General features: G+C 36.8%; 1 protein-coding gene and 2 long non-coding RNA genes across 10 annotated transcripts in view; 1 reads left to right on the top strand and 2 right to left on the bottom strand.

Moving 5' to 3' along the window:
• The window catches only part of LOC127863865 (coatomer subunit beta'-like), a 48,675-nt gene that overhangs the window by 11,426 nt on the left and 20,531 nt on the right, over positions 1 to 16,718 (bottom strand). For all 8 annotated transcript variants that reach the window (XM_052403544.1, XM_052403547.1, XM_052403551.1 and 5 more), the window contains 6 exons: positions 15,566 to 15,773; positions 14,582 to 14,692; positions 13,244 to 13,458; positions 11,895 to 11,987; positions 10,921 to 11,095; positions 8,198 to 8,344 (listed from right to left, as the gene is read on the bottom strand). In XM_052403544.1, coding sequence (XP_052259504.1) covers positions 8,198 to 8,344; positions 10,921 to 11,095; positions 11,895 to 11,987; positions 13,244 to 13,458; positions 14,582 to 14,692; positions 15,566 to 15,773 — 949 coding nt within the window. The remainder of the gene's footprint in view (positions 1 to 8,197; positions 8,345 to 10,920; positions 11,096 to 11,894; positions 11,988 to 13,243; positions 13,459 to 14,581; positions 14,693 to 15,565; positions 15,774 to 16,718) is intronic.
• On the top strand, positions 1,242 to 3,570 carry LOC127863869 (uncharacterized). Its single transcript, XR_008041221.1, has 4 exons — positions 1,242 to 1,340; positions 1,836 to 1,949; positions 2,202 to 2,360; positions 2,514 to 3,570. It is a non-coding gene; the product is annotated as an uncharacterized LOC127863869 (long non-coding RNA).
• LOC127863871 (uncharacterized) lies at positions 5,237 to 6,507 on the bottom strand. The gene is made up of 3 exons (XR_008041223.1): positions 6,360 to 6,507; positions 5,745 to 5,849; positions 5,237 to 5,375 (listed from the first exon to the last, which is right to left on the bottom strand). It is a non-coding gene; the product is annotated as an uncharacterized LOC127863871 (long non-coding RNA).

The following is a 16,718-nucleotide window of genomic DNA, read 5'->3' as shown; positions in this document are numbered from 1 at the left end:
GTTGATAAACTGACACTTTGAGTGTGTGTGTGTTTTTCCAAGACCTTCTTTGATATGTTTCTTATATCATTGTGCCAATTATCATCTGATATAAGCTGGAGTGCTCAATTGATGTATTAATTATGGATGTAATGATTGTTTATATTAAAAAGAAACAATAGCATAGACAGGATTGCATGGAAATGATGATAAATGAGCAGTGAATACAAGTTGAATGAAATATAAACTCTGGAATAAATGTTGCATACATGTACACATATACATGGTATAGAATGGATACACAGCATTCCTGCTTAGTCTGAATTGGTCGTTATATAATGCACACACACGGTTTAAACAAATTGACAGCACACTCAAAAGTTTTTTGACAATTGTTTAATTAATATTGCGCCTGTGAAATGAGCCATGAAAACGCAGTTTATCCTTGGTGAATATTGATGATAAAGAAGACTGATTTTAATAGGTTTTGGTACTAAATTCTTTATCAATATGTCAATTTGTCAAAGCTGGTATGTATAGATATATACCGTAAAACCAGTTAGATTCCTTGGCATGATATTGTGTGGGTTTGCAAATATGACAACTTGGTGGATTCCTAATTTTATTGAAATTAAAAGAATAATAATTAATTGTCCCACAATTTATGGTTTTACAGTATTTCTCTTTGAAAGAAACATTATTTCTTGAGTACATGAAACAGCCAATAAGGAAACAAGTATATGTATTACATAGGATGACAATAATCATAGGTACATATATTATATTTTGAAGAACCTTTTACATTTCTTTAAAAACACATATTACGCTATCTAGAAACTCTTCATTTGCTTTTTTGCCTACGTTATAATATGTGCATTTTATTTTAACATAGGCTCTCAGTTACCCCATACAGTTTTTACAAACGTAAAATTTGTTCATTTCAGCTGGTAACCAGCATTTCAATGCACATGTGACTGTGACCTAACAATCTTAAATCCAAAGAAAGGTTATACATGGTTACACTTATATCCCTTTCACAGAAGAAGTGTTTGTATAGATTAATTTAGGGAACAAAATCCCAACATGACATTTGTGGCCAGGGTAAACAGTTCAGTCAGAATGAAAGTCCTTTGCCTAACCAACTGAATAACATCCATATGAACCTCGCTCTGGCAAAACAGGGATTAAAGTGCCCGTTCGGGGAGATATACACCCTTTCAGTTATTAACTGATTATAATTACCTCCCCTGAATGACGTCATCCGGGGATACCCGATTATCGACTGTAAGCAAACCAAGAGATGTCTGTTTGACAATGTGTGTTTTCAACGGTGTAAATGGACTTAAAATATGAACGAAAAGGTTTGTACTGACCTTATTATTAATAATTTATTATTTTCTTATGCAATTTTGATATTCGGTTTATAATGCTGATAAAGCAGCGGTATTGTTTTTGTCTGTTATATGTTTTCGCGAGGACGAAACGTTCAAACGAAGGATTTTTTACTGAAATAAATCCTGTTCAGAAATGTTGATATAGATTAAATAGGTGGAAATATTGACTTGTTTTATCTAAGGACATTTCGTATTCGTCAAAGTATGAACACTCGTTGGCATTTATATTTTGAAGCAACTAAAGGACACTCGTACTGGTCTTAGTCATACCGTGCTTTTGTACCAATTGACCATTTTTTTAAATTGAAAGCCAACGGCATCCAATGCAGCATATGGTTTGTTAAAAAGCTATTTGTTTGATTAGAGCTTGTACTAAGCTATACCCGGCCTAATGTGTATTAATGTGTAAAGTACAATGAATCAGTTATCATGAATGTTATGAAACAGAATTTTGTTCAACAGATTAATGACCACGACTATGCTGTCCAGTTTTACACAGCAACACCAGTATTCGACTCAAAACCGGATGGAAAACAGATTCAAGACATTACTGTATCACTCGAGAAGAAGTTGAAGGTAAATTAAATTGTTTAGTCAATTGATTTGTTTAAATAACATTTGGGAATAAAACATTTATAGACATATAATAATTAATATCAATACAAATAAAATGAAATTCTTAACCAATAGGATAAAAACACATCTTATTATTTGTTAACCACGTTTGTGGACTTTGTTATACTGATTTTAATGATCCAAAATAATTGGTAAAGTTGTTATTCACTTGATTTTTTTAAATATTATTAGTTGATCTTCATAAAATTTCAGTCTAACAGGATCTGCTGTGTGCCCAAATGTCACACCACTGGCTAAGGATTGTTAGAAGGCCATGGAAAGCCCAGCTATCATGCATTTCCAGCTGAAGATGATCCAGTTCAAGCTGTTTGGTTGAATAAAATACGAAGAGATGAAGACAGACATTTTAAGGTCAGTTGTTAGTGGTTTCAGTAAAACTTTAAATGATTTTGTATAAAGAAAAATAAAACATGTAAAGTACTATACATTTTCATGTCAGAAAAATAGTGTTCATGTGATTAAAAAAAAGCACACATATTTATTTATTCTTTTTTTTTCTTTCAGATAAGTCACAATACGGTTGTCTGTTTTCTCCATTTTGAACGTGACTGTCTTGATGAATCTGGATTTGCTAAGCGGAGGTATCTAAAACCAGGAGCCATCCCTACACTATTCGACTGCTGGAAGGACAAACCACATCTGTTGAAGCGAATTCAAGTGGAACGTGCAATTAACAAGATTAAAAGTTTTCACATATTTGATCAGGTCATTCTGGTTTCTCTGTTTGTGATAATTAATCAAATTTGGACAGTTTGCTCATTGCTCACTCTTTTCCAAGACCCAATTATACCATGTCCTGGTGTTTAACATACATACCATTTATATGAACATTTGTTGTTCGTGTACATCATACTACATGTAGGCTAATGAAAACCATTGGCTGTTCATGTAATATTTGTACATTTTTTGGCTTTGTATAAAGTTTTTGATAATTATCTTGATATAAGCATTGATTTAGTTACAGATTAATGCTTAAAGAGTACTTAAAGCTACACACCTTGAAATAAAGTACATGTTCATATAGATGCAATTTGAAAGTGTGCAAAATTTTCATTAAATCTATAGTCTAGTTAGCAAGTAATTTATTATTTTTCAAACAGGAATAACTGCTTTTAAAACTGAAAGAAGGATTTCTATATTAAACACGATTATTTTTAACTTTTTAAAGCGCAAAAAAAGATGGCTTTCTACCTTGTTACCACCAGATATATTCTAGTTGGCATAATGAAATTAAATCTATAGCCTAGTTTAATAGCAAGTTATTTTTTTTTTCAAACAGTACTGCTTTTAAAACCGAAAGTAGGATTTCCAGACGTACACATCCATTTCGACAAACGCGATTATTTTTAAGTTGTAAAGTGCAAAAAAGATGGATTTCTACCTTGTAACCACCAGATATATTCTAATTGGCATAGATAAAATATGTCACTCATACTTAAATTTACTATGCCAAATAAGGTGTGTGGCCTTTACATAAAAATTGTATATACATCTTTTTAATCATGTTTGTTAATTTGTTTTGATTGTATGACTACTGAATAAATAATTTTGTTAATAGAAATTTTAGTTTTTTTTGGGAAATATTAGGTAAAACTAAGAAAGTCCAATGCATATTGAGACAAATCAGTACTTAAGTTCGTTTCCTGGGAAGAACCATTACTGATTCTCAATGGGGATCGAAACTGGTTGCTCCAGATTGCTTAGCAGACACCATAGCAACTATTTCACTAAGACTCTGCTACAGATTTGCGTAATCCTTTGAGTAAAAACACTTTGTAATCAATGATATAAGCTTTATTACAACAGAAATAATGCAAGATAAGCACATTTGAGTAGCATAGTTCATCACAAAACAGTATGAAGTATCATTAATTGTAAGATCAATGCTGAAAGACAACATGTGAAAGCTAGAAATCATAAACTAATTTAAGGAAACACAATCTGAAAATTACAAACATTCAGATACAGGTATTGCACCAAAATGAGCTGAGATCCTATGATTATATTGAATGAATAAATGTGATTTGAGGTGAATCTCACAAATACTGACACTAAAATAACACAAAATTGAATACTTTCAAATATAATTTAGATTATTTCAATACTCTTTATTTCTGATTACCGGTTTTTCATGGAGCGGAAACACTTGCATCTAACAATTGTTGAACTGTTACGTTCAGATGTCCATGTGTCGAATACATAACCGTCATGAAAAAACACATAGCCTCGTTGAATAGGCTTTTCAACACCCAGTTTTGAACCTTTACCAGAACTTTTGGTCCATTCCAGAATGTTCATGTACGAAAAGTCTTTGAAGATCGGTCTGGTGCTTTGGGTCCATGTGCATTCTTCCAAATTAAGATGTTCTTCCGCTGTTGACACTGTTGATTGTCCTTGACAGTTCATACAGGACGACTTCTGCTTAGCTGCAAATGGCTGGTCTGGATAAGGATCCACAATTAGGATGTTATCCTGGTTGTCACTGAATTTCTTTACCCTGGAAAATATATAAAAGTAAAGATTTAAACTTTGTAACAGAACATTAAGATTTAAGGTGTTACAAAAAAAGCACTACTCCAGAGTCTGTTTCAGATACTTGTTTTCCACCTAATAAACGCCACCCCTACCTTCTTTGTGACCAAAAAATGTATAAAGACAATTTAACTAGTGGCAACCAATTTCTAATGCAGACTTAAGAGAGTAATGTAACTTATTATGTCAGGGATTTTAATTGAAGCAGAAAGCTGTGTGCCACTATGCATGTTATATACATTGTAAAGTACTATATGCTGTGTGGTCGAGTCAGGCTGACTAAACAGATAAAACTTATTTTTAACAGACTGGTTGACAGAAACATAGAAAAAAATTCACAACATGAATGTGCGTTTTTAATATAAAAAGCAGGCTTTTTCCTGGCCATTTTGGGAAAAAAGCAATTGCAGGATTGTGAATTTTTCGTGCCAAAAATCAACTGATTTGGGAAAAACTAATATAAAATAACCCTTCACAATCATTCAAATTAGATGAAAAATCATATTATTCATGGTAATGTACTTTGTTAGATGTCATTTACATATAATTGAGTTAAAATAATCATAACCTCTTCTTTCTTTTTCTATTGGGAATTATTTTTTTCAAATTACAATTTAGGTTAGGGAATGGGTCCGTTTAACTGACCCGTAGATACACCAGGAAAAGGCCTGAAAAGGCGATATAAAATAAGTACATCAAGCAAAGTTCGGCTTTTGTCTCATTCGATTTCACAGCTTGTCCCCGGCATTTCAACCATATTCGCAACTCTGTAACTTTGCATCTTTCTGGTTGAAGTTGCGGTAAAACAGCGCCAGGGACATCCTTGGCATACAGCTACAAAAAATAGGTTTTAAGCATTATTGCTTCTTTAGAAAAAAATCATGTTACTTATACAACATACAAAATTCATCATATTATTTTTTTAGAAAATGGTTTGAAATAAATATGATCGATACTTAATGTAGTGTAAGTTACATGTTTTTTTTTAAAGTGGCAATAATGCTTAAAACCTGACAGCTGAACTTGTATGCTTTCATGTTGGGTCTCTGTACCGAGTCAATATTTATTAGAGTGTATTTATGGTACATGACTATGTCCGGATATATTCATGCCACCAATGTGTATGTATTTGCATAATTATATTAATAATAAACTTAGGAGTATTTATTATAGTGAATTCACATTTTAAACAAAAAAACAAACCTTATGACAATCACAGTCGTGTACTGTTGTACTTTCTTTTCTGTTACAGGATCTGGTTCAGCCATGGTACTTCACTGTTTCTGAACATAGCATTTGGGATGATTCCTGAAAAAACCCCACATATAATGCTTTTTTTGCAGCTGATTTTTATATTATTTCAACACTTCAGTCAAACACTCAAAGAAACAAAGGATAGTTTCGGTTTTGAAAGTTTATAAATATAGAGATTTTGGTGTAAAAAACATGAAAGTTAAATGACCCGTTCTCCTGATTGGTTTTCATTCACATTCTTCTACTTTCTAGTTCTATTTAAGAATAAAAAAAGCCCCGAAATCATATAATTCCTATGATAAAATCATGATTACAAATATAAACTTTCTGAAAATAACTCGTAATACGCTTTGCTTTCAAAATTTGGCATTTTTATACAATATTTACTTTTAGGTTCCAATCCAGGTGTAATGGTATATGTACGAACATGAAATGTGTCTTGACAAAACGGAATGTTTAATGCATTTTTTCTCACTTCATCGTACTTAAAAGTAAATATACAACAAGCGATAGCTTTAATATGCGTCAATAAAATAATAAAAATAAAACATGTGTGCAACTTACGCATATATTGTGCTAAAGACGTTGATTTCTTCAGCGACACAGTAAAATTTTATTTTCTCTGGCGAATTTCTATCCCCCGTTGACGTCACATCCGGCTAAGGGACACAACTCTAACACTAGTAAAAGCGAATAACTGAAAGGGTCTATATATGGGCAGAATCGTAAGAAAACGTGTTTTTGTTGAGGATATCACTGAAAATCCGGTTGAAATCGGTTGAAAACAAACAATATAGCGATTTTTATTTTGGGGTCGAGTACGGTAAAGTACGAAAATGACCTAATTAATATTCAGGATTCGACACGTTAATTTAAACCTAAACAAACAAAATTGTGAATACCGGCGAATTTAGCGGAGAGAAGGTACGAACAAATGCAAATACATCTGTTACAGACGGAAACTGAGTTGCAACGCTACGTTTTTGCTAAATCTATGTATTTATCTTTTTTTAGCGAAAGCTAAATATAAATATCATTTGCATAACTCGCAACGCTGCAAATGATTTTTGCCTATTGCATATATTTATGATCATTTATATATTATTCCAGGTTTTGAATGTCAACATCGATAAAAAATATACAGTCAAACCTGAGAACAGCGGTCAGTCAAGGGAAATGACCAAAGTGACCGTTGTCCACAGGTGACCGTTGAATTCGGATCACAATTTTAAGATGGTTTGTCAGTTGGTAGTATTGCTACGTTGTTACCCCACCCAGTCGTTTGCATACAGTGTAAAACAAAGGCTCATGCATCTCGTTCATTCAGTAAATAAAGTTTGTCACGTGCCGTTGACGTCACGTCCGTACAAGTCTAAAAAGCGGATTCGCTGTCATAAACGGATTGTACAGTGTAATTGTACTGTTTAAAGTACCAAGTACTAATTAGCGGTCATTTAATCAGTGATAATTACTTAAAACGTGTCACAAACTCTGACATATTTTCTTTTGAAGATACCCCCACAATTATCCCCGGAAAACAAACTGTCTCAACACCTTATTATTTGTTTACTCGCAGCGGGCCGCTTTTATAATATCAAAGACAATTACCGCTTTCAGATGATTTAACCGCAAAATAGACGGGAAAATGATGTGCTGTGTTTTTAATTTTCGCGACTCGAGACGACTGACGCGTGACCGTTGATTGCAGGTCAAACATGAATTTCGGAGTGGAATATAGTGACCGTTGGCCGTTATGGCCAGGTGGCTGTTAAATTCAAGTGTAATATAGTGTTTTTTTCGTTGGGGGGATTCCAGACTGACCGTTGTCTGCAGGTGACCTGTATTTCAATGAATTTATGTTAAGTTTATTTCTTGCTATACGATTTATATGCAAAACAACGATCTATTCTGCGAACAGGGACTTTAGTGTATGGCGTAACAGAAAGTGTTGTCGCAGATAAGCCTGTGCCGACTGCACAGTTTTATCTGGAACGAAACTTCACACAGATGCATTTAGCCCTGTTTTCCCAGAACGAGGTGCCCCAAGAAAATTAATGATTTTACATATATTCCATTTGAAAATAAAAGTATTTCTGGAGAACATAAAACAGCCAATATGGAAACAAGTACATCATAGAGGATGACTATATAAATAAGAATGTAGAACATGTTCAAGGGCATGTATATGAAGGGTGTGACTACGCACGAATCTCAGGGCCTACTCTGCCATTCACCTAATTAGCAAAAGGCTACACATAAGACTGGCTCAAGAGATTTCCTTTTTGCTATTACCTTTTCTTCACAAATTTCTGTTATACTGATAAAATGTTAATAATCTGTTGTTCTACTGTAAATTTGGCTACAGAAAATTGAGCCAGGGAAGCCCTGTATCTCTCACTCACCTGTGTTCTTGCAGGCTGTGACTCAGCTGCCTCTTGAAACTGCTCCTCCTCCTCATCATCATCATCAGTCCTTGGAGGCTGGTAACTGAAGGCTCCCTTCTCTTCTGCAGCTGCCATCTCTTCAAGTGGGCGACGTTCCACATTGGCCTGCAAGAAAAATAGTGAATAATTATTTTTTGGACAATCCATGTTTATGTACACTATTTTAGGACACTCAATGTTTACAGACAATATTTTTGACAATCCATGTTTTCAGATACTATTTTTGGACTATCCATGTTTGAAGACCATATTTTGGCCCATCCAGGATTTCAAACCCTATTTTTTGGACAATGTATATTTTTGGACACTGCCCAGTTGAACACACTGTTTCCTGACACGCTTTGTTTCAGACATGGCACTGTAAGTTTGGAACTTATGTGTTCTAAAACACTATGACTAGGAAACAGAGACCATGTTTTCAGGCAATACTTTTGGCCACTATGCTTTTGGAAACTGCATTTTTTTGGCCACTCCATGTATATGGCCACTCTTTTTTCAAAAACTATGATTTTGGACACTATGTCTATTTGGACAGTTTGTTTTTAATTTATACCTGTTTTTGGTCACTGCATGTTTTCAGGCCCGTTTTTATGGACATTTTATAACAAAGGCACAATAATTCTGTATTTTAGGTTTTTTCTCATGATTTAAGTGCATATTCAGAAAAGAAAATTTTGACCTATGGTTTCATACAGATGTTGTTATTTAAAGCTAAACTTACAATTTTATAAATTGTTTGCTAATCAATTAACCCTCCTGACACAAAACCAAATAGCAAGCTATACAATTGCTCCAAACAAACAAACGACTAATGAACGAAGAGTTGGAAAACAAGAGCACAGCATAGCGGGTACCAACGCTCCGCTGTGGGTGCAGTTTTAAATAAATGAAACACATTGACCTTGACTTTTGACCTAGTGACCCAAAAATGGGTGTGGCATGTAGAAATCATCAAGGTGCATCTACATATTAAGTTTCAAAGTTGTAGGTGGAAGCACTTTGATTTTAGGCCCTATGTTTAAGTTTTATATAAGAGGTCACAGTGACCTTGACCTTTGACCTAGTGACCCAAAAATGGGTGTGGCCTGTAGAACTCATCAAGGTGCAGCTACATAAGAAGTTTAAAAGTTGAAGGTGGAAAAACTTTGATTTGAGAGCAAATATTAACACGTTTTAGCACGTGGACGGCGGATGGCAAACGCCGGACGACAAGCTGGCTAATGCTTGTGCGCCTGTTCTCAGATTAGCCTATGCAGCGTACACAACCTTATCAGAGACAATACATTCTGCTTTGATGGATTTTTTTTTCATTTAAAGACAGCCTCTTGTCAACCAAAAACCAACTCTTGGAGGAAAGTATTTTCTAAACGCACATGCATTAAGCTAACTTTTCCAAGAGTCCTTGCAAATACAGATCACAACTAGACCTTTGTCACAGACGTGACGAATACCCCCACATGCCACATTGACACAGAATATTTTGCATGTTGTCTTCATAAAAAACAGCGGACACCATGCTGAATGTGTAAAACGTACTAAGTGACCCAGTGACCTAGTTTTTGATCCAGCATGACCCATATTCAAACTTGACCTAGACATCATCTAGATACAACTTCTGACCAAGTTTGGTGAAGATCTGATGAAAACTACTTGAATTAGAGAGCAGACACCAAGCTCAATGTTTAAAACGCATTAAGTGACCCTGTGCCCTAGGTTTTGACCTGCCATGACCCATGCTCGAACTTGGCCTAGACATCATCTAGATACAACTTCTGACCAAGTTTGGTAAAGATCGGATGAAAACTACTTGAATTAGAGAGCGGACAACATGCTGAATGTTTAAAACGCACTAAGTACCCCGTGACCTAGTTTTTGACCCGGAAAGGCCCATGTGCGAACTTGGCCTAGACATCATCTAGATACAACTTCTGACCAAGTTTGGTGAAGATCTGATGAAAACTACTTGAATTAGAGAGCGGACACGGACCGACCGGCCGACAGACCGACCGACAGACAAGCTCACTCCTATATACCCCCCTAAACTTGGTTTAGTGGGGGTATAATAACTCAGGGTTGGGATTTCAGAACCAAATCAGGGGAGGAAAATGCCCTACTCCCCTTACAGGATTCAACAAAACTCTTCATTTGCATAAAGATCAAGGTAGGTAAATAACTATTTGTAAAGTAAGTTTGCCATTGAATAGGAGGAAATCATCTGACAGGAGGAAAAATCACACCCCTGCTTTGCAGACATTACGATTTTGAGATGAGACCATGTTTTCAAACAATATTTTTGGACTTAATGTTTTTCGACACTCCGTGTTTTTTGCCACTTTTATTTTTGACTTTTAAATGTTGGAAAAAAATATGCAAACAAGAGATGTGTTTGTCAGAAACACAATGCCCCCTAATGCGCCGCTTTATTTTTTTTGACCTTTGACCTTGAAGGATGACCTTGACCTTTCACCACTCAAAATGTGCAGCTCCATGAGATACACAAGCATGCCAAATATCAAGTTGCTGTGTTCGATATTTCAAAAGTTATCGCAAAACTTTAACCAAGGTTTAAGTTTGGGGACAGAATGACGGAATAACAGACAGACAGGCCAAAAACAATATGCCCCCGATCATTCAATCCGGGGGCATACAAATATTCTTAATAACTTCACAAGCCCACATACCGGTGCCTGTGGGTAGGTCCTGGCCGGGTACCGTCTCATCCTCTGTGGTTTGAGGAACTGTTCACACTTGACCGTGTCATTGAAGCCTGGGAACAGGTTCTCATACTCCCGGGGGTCGGCCAGGGAGCTTGCAGCCTTCATGTTCCCCAGGGACTCCCGCCACAGCTTTACCACCCTGTGGACAGCAGACAGGATGGTGTGATAAAGGGGGCTTGGGTTTAATGCATGTGCCTAAAGTGTCGTCCAAGATAAGCCTGTACAGTCCACACAGGGTAAGCTAATAAGGGTAAACACTTTCCGCTTTTATGATATTTTTCGTTTGAAGAAAGTCTCTTCTTAGCAAAAATCGAGATTAAGCAGAAAGTGTCGCCCCTGATTAGCCTGTGCGGACTGTACAGGCTAATCTGGGACAACACTTTACGCACCTGCATTTAACCCCCTATTCACATAGCACAGCCCATATATAAGATGGTGTGGGGATCATCTAGGATGGGAGTTGAAATACTCAATGAAAGTGGAAAGTCGTCCCTTATTACTTGGTCTATGATTTACAGACGAACAATGTATTCAACAATAAAGTATCCAAAATATGTAAATAAGCCACCAAGACCAATGACCAAGTAAAATATGAAAGCTCTGGAATCAATCATTTCCATGATATTGATCGGAGAGCAAGTGTGATGGTGGACAAACAAGACTGACGTCTGGACCACAAAACAAGATGTCCCCCTCAGTTGTAAGAGAAATATTAACCATTATATTTGCTGCAAATCATTATCTTAGGATTGGAAATGAAGCCTTTAAAACCTGTTACAAACCTGTTATAATCTAGTTACAAAGGTATTTTAATTAATTTGATTTTCTAAGGGACTGAAAACCTTTCAATGTGTGTAAATGAGTTGTACAGGGTTAAAGCAAAATACTCAAAAAAGCTAAATGTCTATGCAACACGATATTTAGCCTCGCATTACTACCTGGATACTTGACTGGGTAGGTAAGTTCTGGCAAAGAAAGCTGCCTCAGGAAGCCTGCCAGTGTTTACCAACACTTCTAGGGCATTCTCCAATCTGAAATGATATAGTCATATAATCAAGGCCCCTTGGATGTCATCATAATGATGTAATTGCAATGGTATCTGTATTACAACTTGGAGATGCCCAATAGGCTGTCTAGGACATCCTTAACTATTTGTCAACCTTCTGATTTCTTGAAAATCAAAACTTATTTTTTTCCAAAATATTATTCCCGAAACAGAAGGGTTTGCCCTTAGACCAATTGAAGCCCTTTGTTCATATAAAATAAAACAAGACTATTGCCAAGCAAAAAAAGTCCCCTACCTGTGAAAAACAACCATTTTTAGCAATATTTCTAGTCTATTTGTTGCCATTGCAACCACAATTCTTGACGTAGTAACAAAATGAAATGACGTGCATATTGCCATCTGTCCATGTTTCAAGTTTCATGAAAAAATATGAAGAACTTTTGAAGTTATCGCAGGATCCAGAAAAGTGTGACGGACTGACAGACTCACAGACACAAAGAGCGCAAACCATAAGTCCCCTCCAGTTTCACTGGTAGGGGAGTAGGGGACTAACAAAGTTATGCTTACAGTTACTTGTAAAGGTGTTATACAAGTTTTCCTATCGAACAATAAAATTCCTTTCCATTCACACACAGCTGTCAGTGGGAGCTTAACTCTTTTTCTGAGCATGGCTACGTTGACTCTTAAGCTGTACACTTAACAAGCCTCCGTCTGTGAAAAATGGGCTAAATGCAAGCACGTAGTGTCGTTCAAAATGAGCCTGTGCAGTCCACACAGGCTTATCAGGGACGATACTTTCCTCCTAATTGGATTTTGGTTTAGAAAATACTTCCTATAAACTGGAAATTTCATACAAAAGTCTGTTAGGCTAGCATTTAATGACAGTCCGCACAGGGACAACACTTTACATGCATTCGTTAAGCCCGTTTTTTTCATGAACAAGGCTAAATTCTTAAATGTAAGAGTATATTATATAAAACATATTTCACACTCGACTGTCAGTGAAGTTTGAACTCTTTGTCACGAAGACAGTTCGAACGTTAAGAGAGATCCCAATTATGTAAAGGCTATGGTATCCGCATTGCAAACAGGTGATCCAGAGCTAATCCCCAGTGGGGGCTTTCTTGGGATCTTTCCAAAAGGGCACCAAGTACTTGTAATAGATCTTCACAAGGGTCTACATAAGCCCAGGGCTTTCCATGTAATAGTGCTATAAGAATTGGATTAAACTAAACCTATTCTTGACCTATGATCACTCACAGTGTAAAAACCTCTACATACCTTCCTAGCACAAAATGCGACAGGAACGCCACGTTATTATGACCCGCCTTCTCAGCAGAGTCGCCAAGTTTCTCCAACATTTCTGCATTCCCCGCTGAGCTGGCTAGCAACAAGAGCCCCCCAAAGTCCTGCGCCTGGTGCAGACACTCCAATGCCAGGCCAAACTCACACTTCTGTATGGCCATCTCAGCTAGTTGCTTCCACTTGTGTTCTCCCTGCAAGGTATGTAACGCTTTTGATATCATGCAAGTGGAAAGTGTGGTTCTTGACTAGCCTGTGCAGACAGCACAGGCTAAACTGGGACAACACTTTATGCACATGCATTAAACCCTTACTCTCACTATTGTATTGTCATCTAGTTTAGTTGCTTCCACTTCACTGTGAAAGGTTTGATACACTGTTGATCACATAAAAGAGGAAAGTGTTGTTTTGGATTAGACCTTGCAGACTGCACAGGCTTATCTGGGACGACACTTTACGCACATGCATCAAGTCCAAGTACTCACACTTCTGTATTGCCATCTCTGCTAGTTGCTTTCACTTGTGTTTGCCCTGCAATGTTTGATACATTCTTGACAACATCATCAGGCTTACACTGCCAAATTAATCACCCCACCAATTATGGCCCGTATGTGTTCAGGATCTCATACAGCTTTGACAGGCTAGGTCTGACATTTCACTGACTTTTGAAATAAAACGATTTCTTCATAAGATGCTATAGTTCTATAAGAAAGCCTCATGTAAGCATTTTTTTTTTAATTTGACATGGGGATCGGGCCCTTTGCATTGGGAACAAGAGATGTGTTTGTCAGAAACACAATGCCCCCTATTGTGCCGCTTTGAAGCCATATATTTGACCTTTGACCTTGAAGGATGACCTTGACCTTTCACAACTCAAAATGTGCAGCTCCATGAGATACACATGCATGCCAAATCTCAAGTTGCCATCTTCAATAATGCAAAAGTTATTGCAAAACTTTAACCAAAGTTTTGGGACACACAAAATGAATGACAGACAGACAGACAGACGGACAGGCCAAAAACAATATACCCCCGATCTTTCGATCCGGGGGCATAAAAATTGCCCAATTTTGACAAAAAAATGGTGATGGTGTTTTTTTGCTTACAAATACTTTAAAATTGAGAATCAAAAAGTTTTCAGTATTAAATTTACTATGGTTTAACTTATAGAACTTGATAGAACTTGTTTGGGTAAAATATATATACTAGGGCCTTATAACAGCCTAAAATGTCAACACTTTGGATGCCAGAGTTTCATATACTGTCATTTATAGCAAGCCTCACGTATATTAGCACAAAAGTTACCATGGCACCCACCTCTAGTTCTTTCGCAATCTGGTAGGCAATCTTGAGGTCGCCCAGCTGCACAGACAACTCAAACTTGTGCTCCGGGTCACAGGTCACTGCCAGAGCCTGAGATTTGAAGCCCTAAAACCAAGCAAACATAACACTCCAGTACAATGTTAACAAGAAAGATTACCTTGCTAGTGAGCTTCTTTGTTGCTTCTTGATAACAATAATGATGTAAACCAATTAGTAAGTTTTGTATTATTTTAATTATCTATTTATGTGATATGCTTTTTGTTGAGTATTTCTTTGCGGAAGGCACAGGCTATTCTATGACGATACTTTACGCACATGATTTTTCATTTACTCTGTGGCTCAGTGTTCAGAAGCCAGTTTATTTTTGAATCCACAATAATTTAGAAGATCAAAGTATTTACTTTTTCATTTTCGATCCCAGATCACATTAAAAAGATTTCTTGTATATTCTGCTTCATACAGGTGAATAAGATTTGTTTTCACAGTTAAAAAAGTTTGTGACTCATTTCTTACAATTTCAAAAAGTTAGCAACTAATTTGTTCACAATTCTGAAAAGTTCACGCCTTATTTTAACAAATTAAAGGACTAAAGACTGCTTCACAAAGACGGAAAAAAAAATCTCAGTGATTATAAACACTTATCAAGCAGTGTTCCGTGCCATGACAGGGAATTTGACACTGCTGAACCCATAAATGTTACAACAAATGACAACAACACAAAACAAAGCTTGTAAGGTGTAGTTTGGTAGGTCATTGGTTTGATCCACATTGTGGCAGCGCTCTTGAAATCTTCCCAAAAAGACACCAATTACCAGTTGTACCCAGGAAATGTACTCGAGAGCGTTTCAATAAGACTGAGGCTCTCGCTGCAATCAAGCTAAAATTAATAAGTATAACACAAAGTGTCCACTAACATGACTGGAAACTTGACACCATTTCACCAATTTTCCAACCAATTTTAAAACAAAAAAAGCTCACCTGTTTCTCAAGGAAGTGAGCAACACGTGTCCGTTGTTCGCGCGGCACAGTGGGCAGCACCTTGTCTGCGGTCTCAAAGTCCTGCCTCATAACGGCAGTCTGGTACTCGAGCACCGAGAGCAGGAGAGAGAAGCTGATCACGTTGAGCTCCTTGTCACCCAGGTAGAGACGATTGTCCTTGGGGATGTAGCCCAGAATGTACATCACTCTGCAGGAACAAGACATATGTGCGTAAATTGTTGTCACAAATTAGCATGTGCAGTCGGCGCTCTGTGCAAACTGGGCTTAAAGCATGTGCGTAAAGCTTGGGGATGTAGCCCACAATGTACATCACTCTGCAGGAACAAGACATATGTGCTTTCAGTGTTTTCCCAAATTAGCCTGTGGAGTCTGCGCTCTGTGCAAACGGGGCTTGAAGCATGTGCTTAAATCTTGGGAATGTAGCCCAGAATGTACATCACTCAGCGGGGACAAGATATAGGTTTGAGGGATTTATCCTCCAGCAAGATGATTTAATAGAAGGCAACTCTAGGTGTCATGTAAACTCGTGCTTTACATGCCTTCTGGCCCTTACAATGCTACTACTTTGTAAATAGAAGAATACTTTTCAATGTACATAATTCTGTGAGAATAAGATGAGCCGCACTCTGTTAAAATGGGGGCTTAATGCATGTGCATAAATTATTGTCCCAGATTAGCCTGTGCAGTCCACTCAAGCTAATCAGGAACGAGACTTTCAGCCTAAGCTGGATTTTCCTATCAAATAGAGACTTCCGTGTAACGAAAAATTCCATAAAGGAAAGTGTTGTTTTGTATAAGCCTGAGAGGACTGCACTAGCTAATTTTAGAGGACACTTTACACACATACATTAGAACCCATTTTCTCAGAGCAGGAATATCTGAGTACATAACCCTTTGGGACCAAGACATATGTATTGAACATATCTGCATAATAGTGTTTGGTCAAAAATGGTGTTCCAACGGCTATAAAACCGGGCCAAAAAAAAAATTCCACAAGAGTTCCGCGGTCGGAGATGACCGCATTGAAGCCGGATTTTTGATTTAAATGACAGGAAAGTACCTTTCGTGTTTTTGTCAATGCAATACTTAAATTACTGAAATATTGTTCAAAGGTCAAAATGAAATGTAAGTA

This window comes from Dreissena polymorpha, unplaced genomic scaffold (assembly GCF_020536995.1).
Source record: "Dreissena polymorpha isolate Duluth1 unplaced genomic scaffold, UMN_Dpol_1.0 chrUn051, whole genome shotgun sequence".
Lineage (NCBI taxonomy): Eukaryota > Metazoa > Mollusca > Bivalvia > Myida > Dreissenidae > Dreissena > Dreissena polymorpha.
Note: the sequence above shows the minus strand (reverse complement) of the source record. Positions and strands in the feature narration are given on the sequence as shown.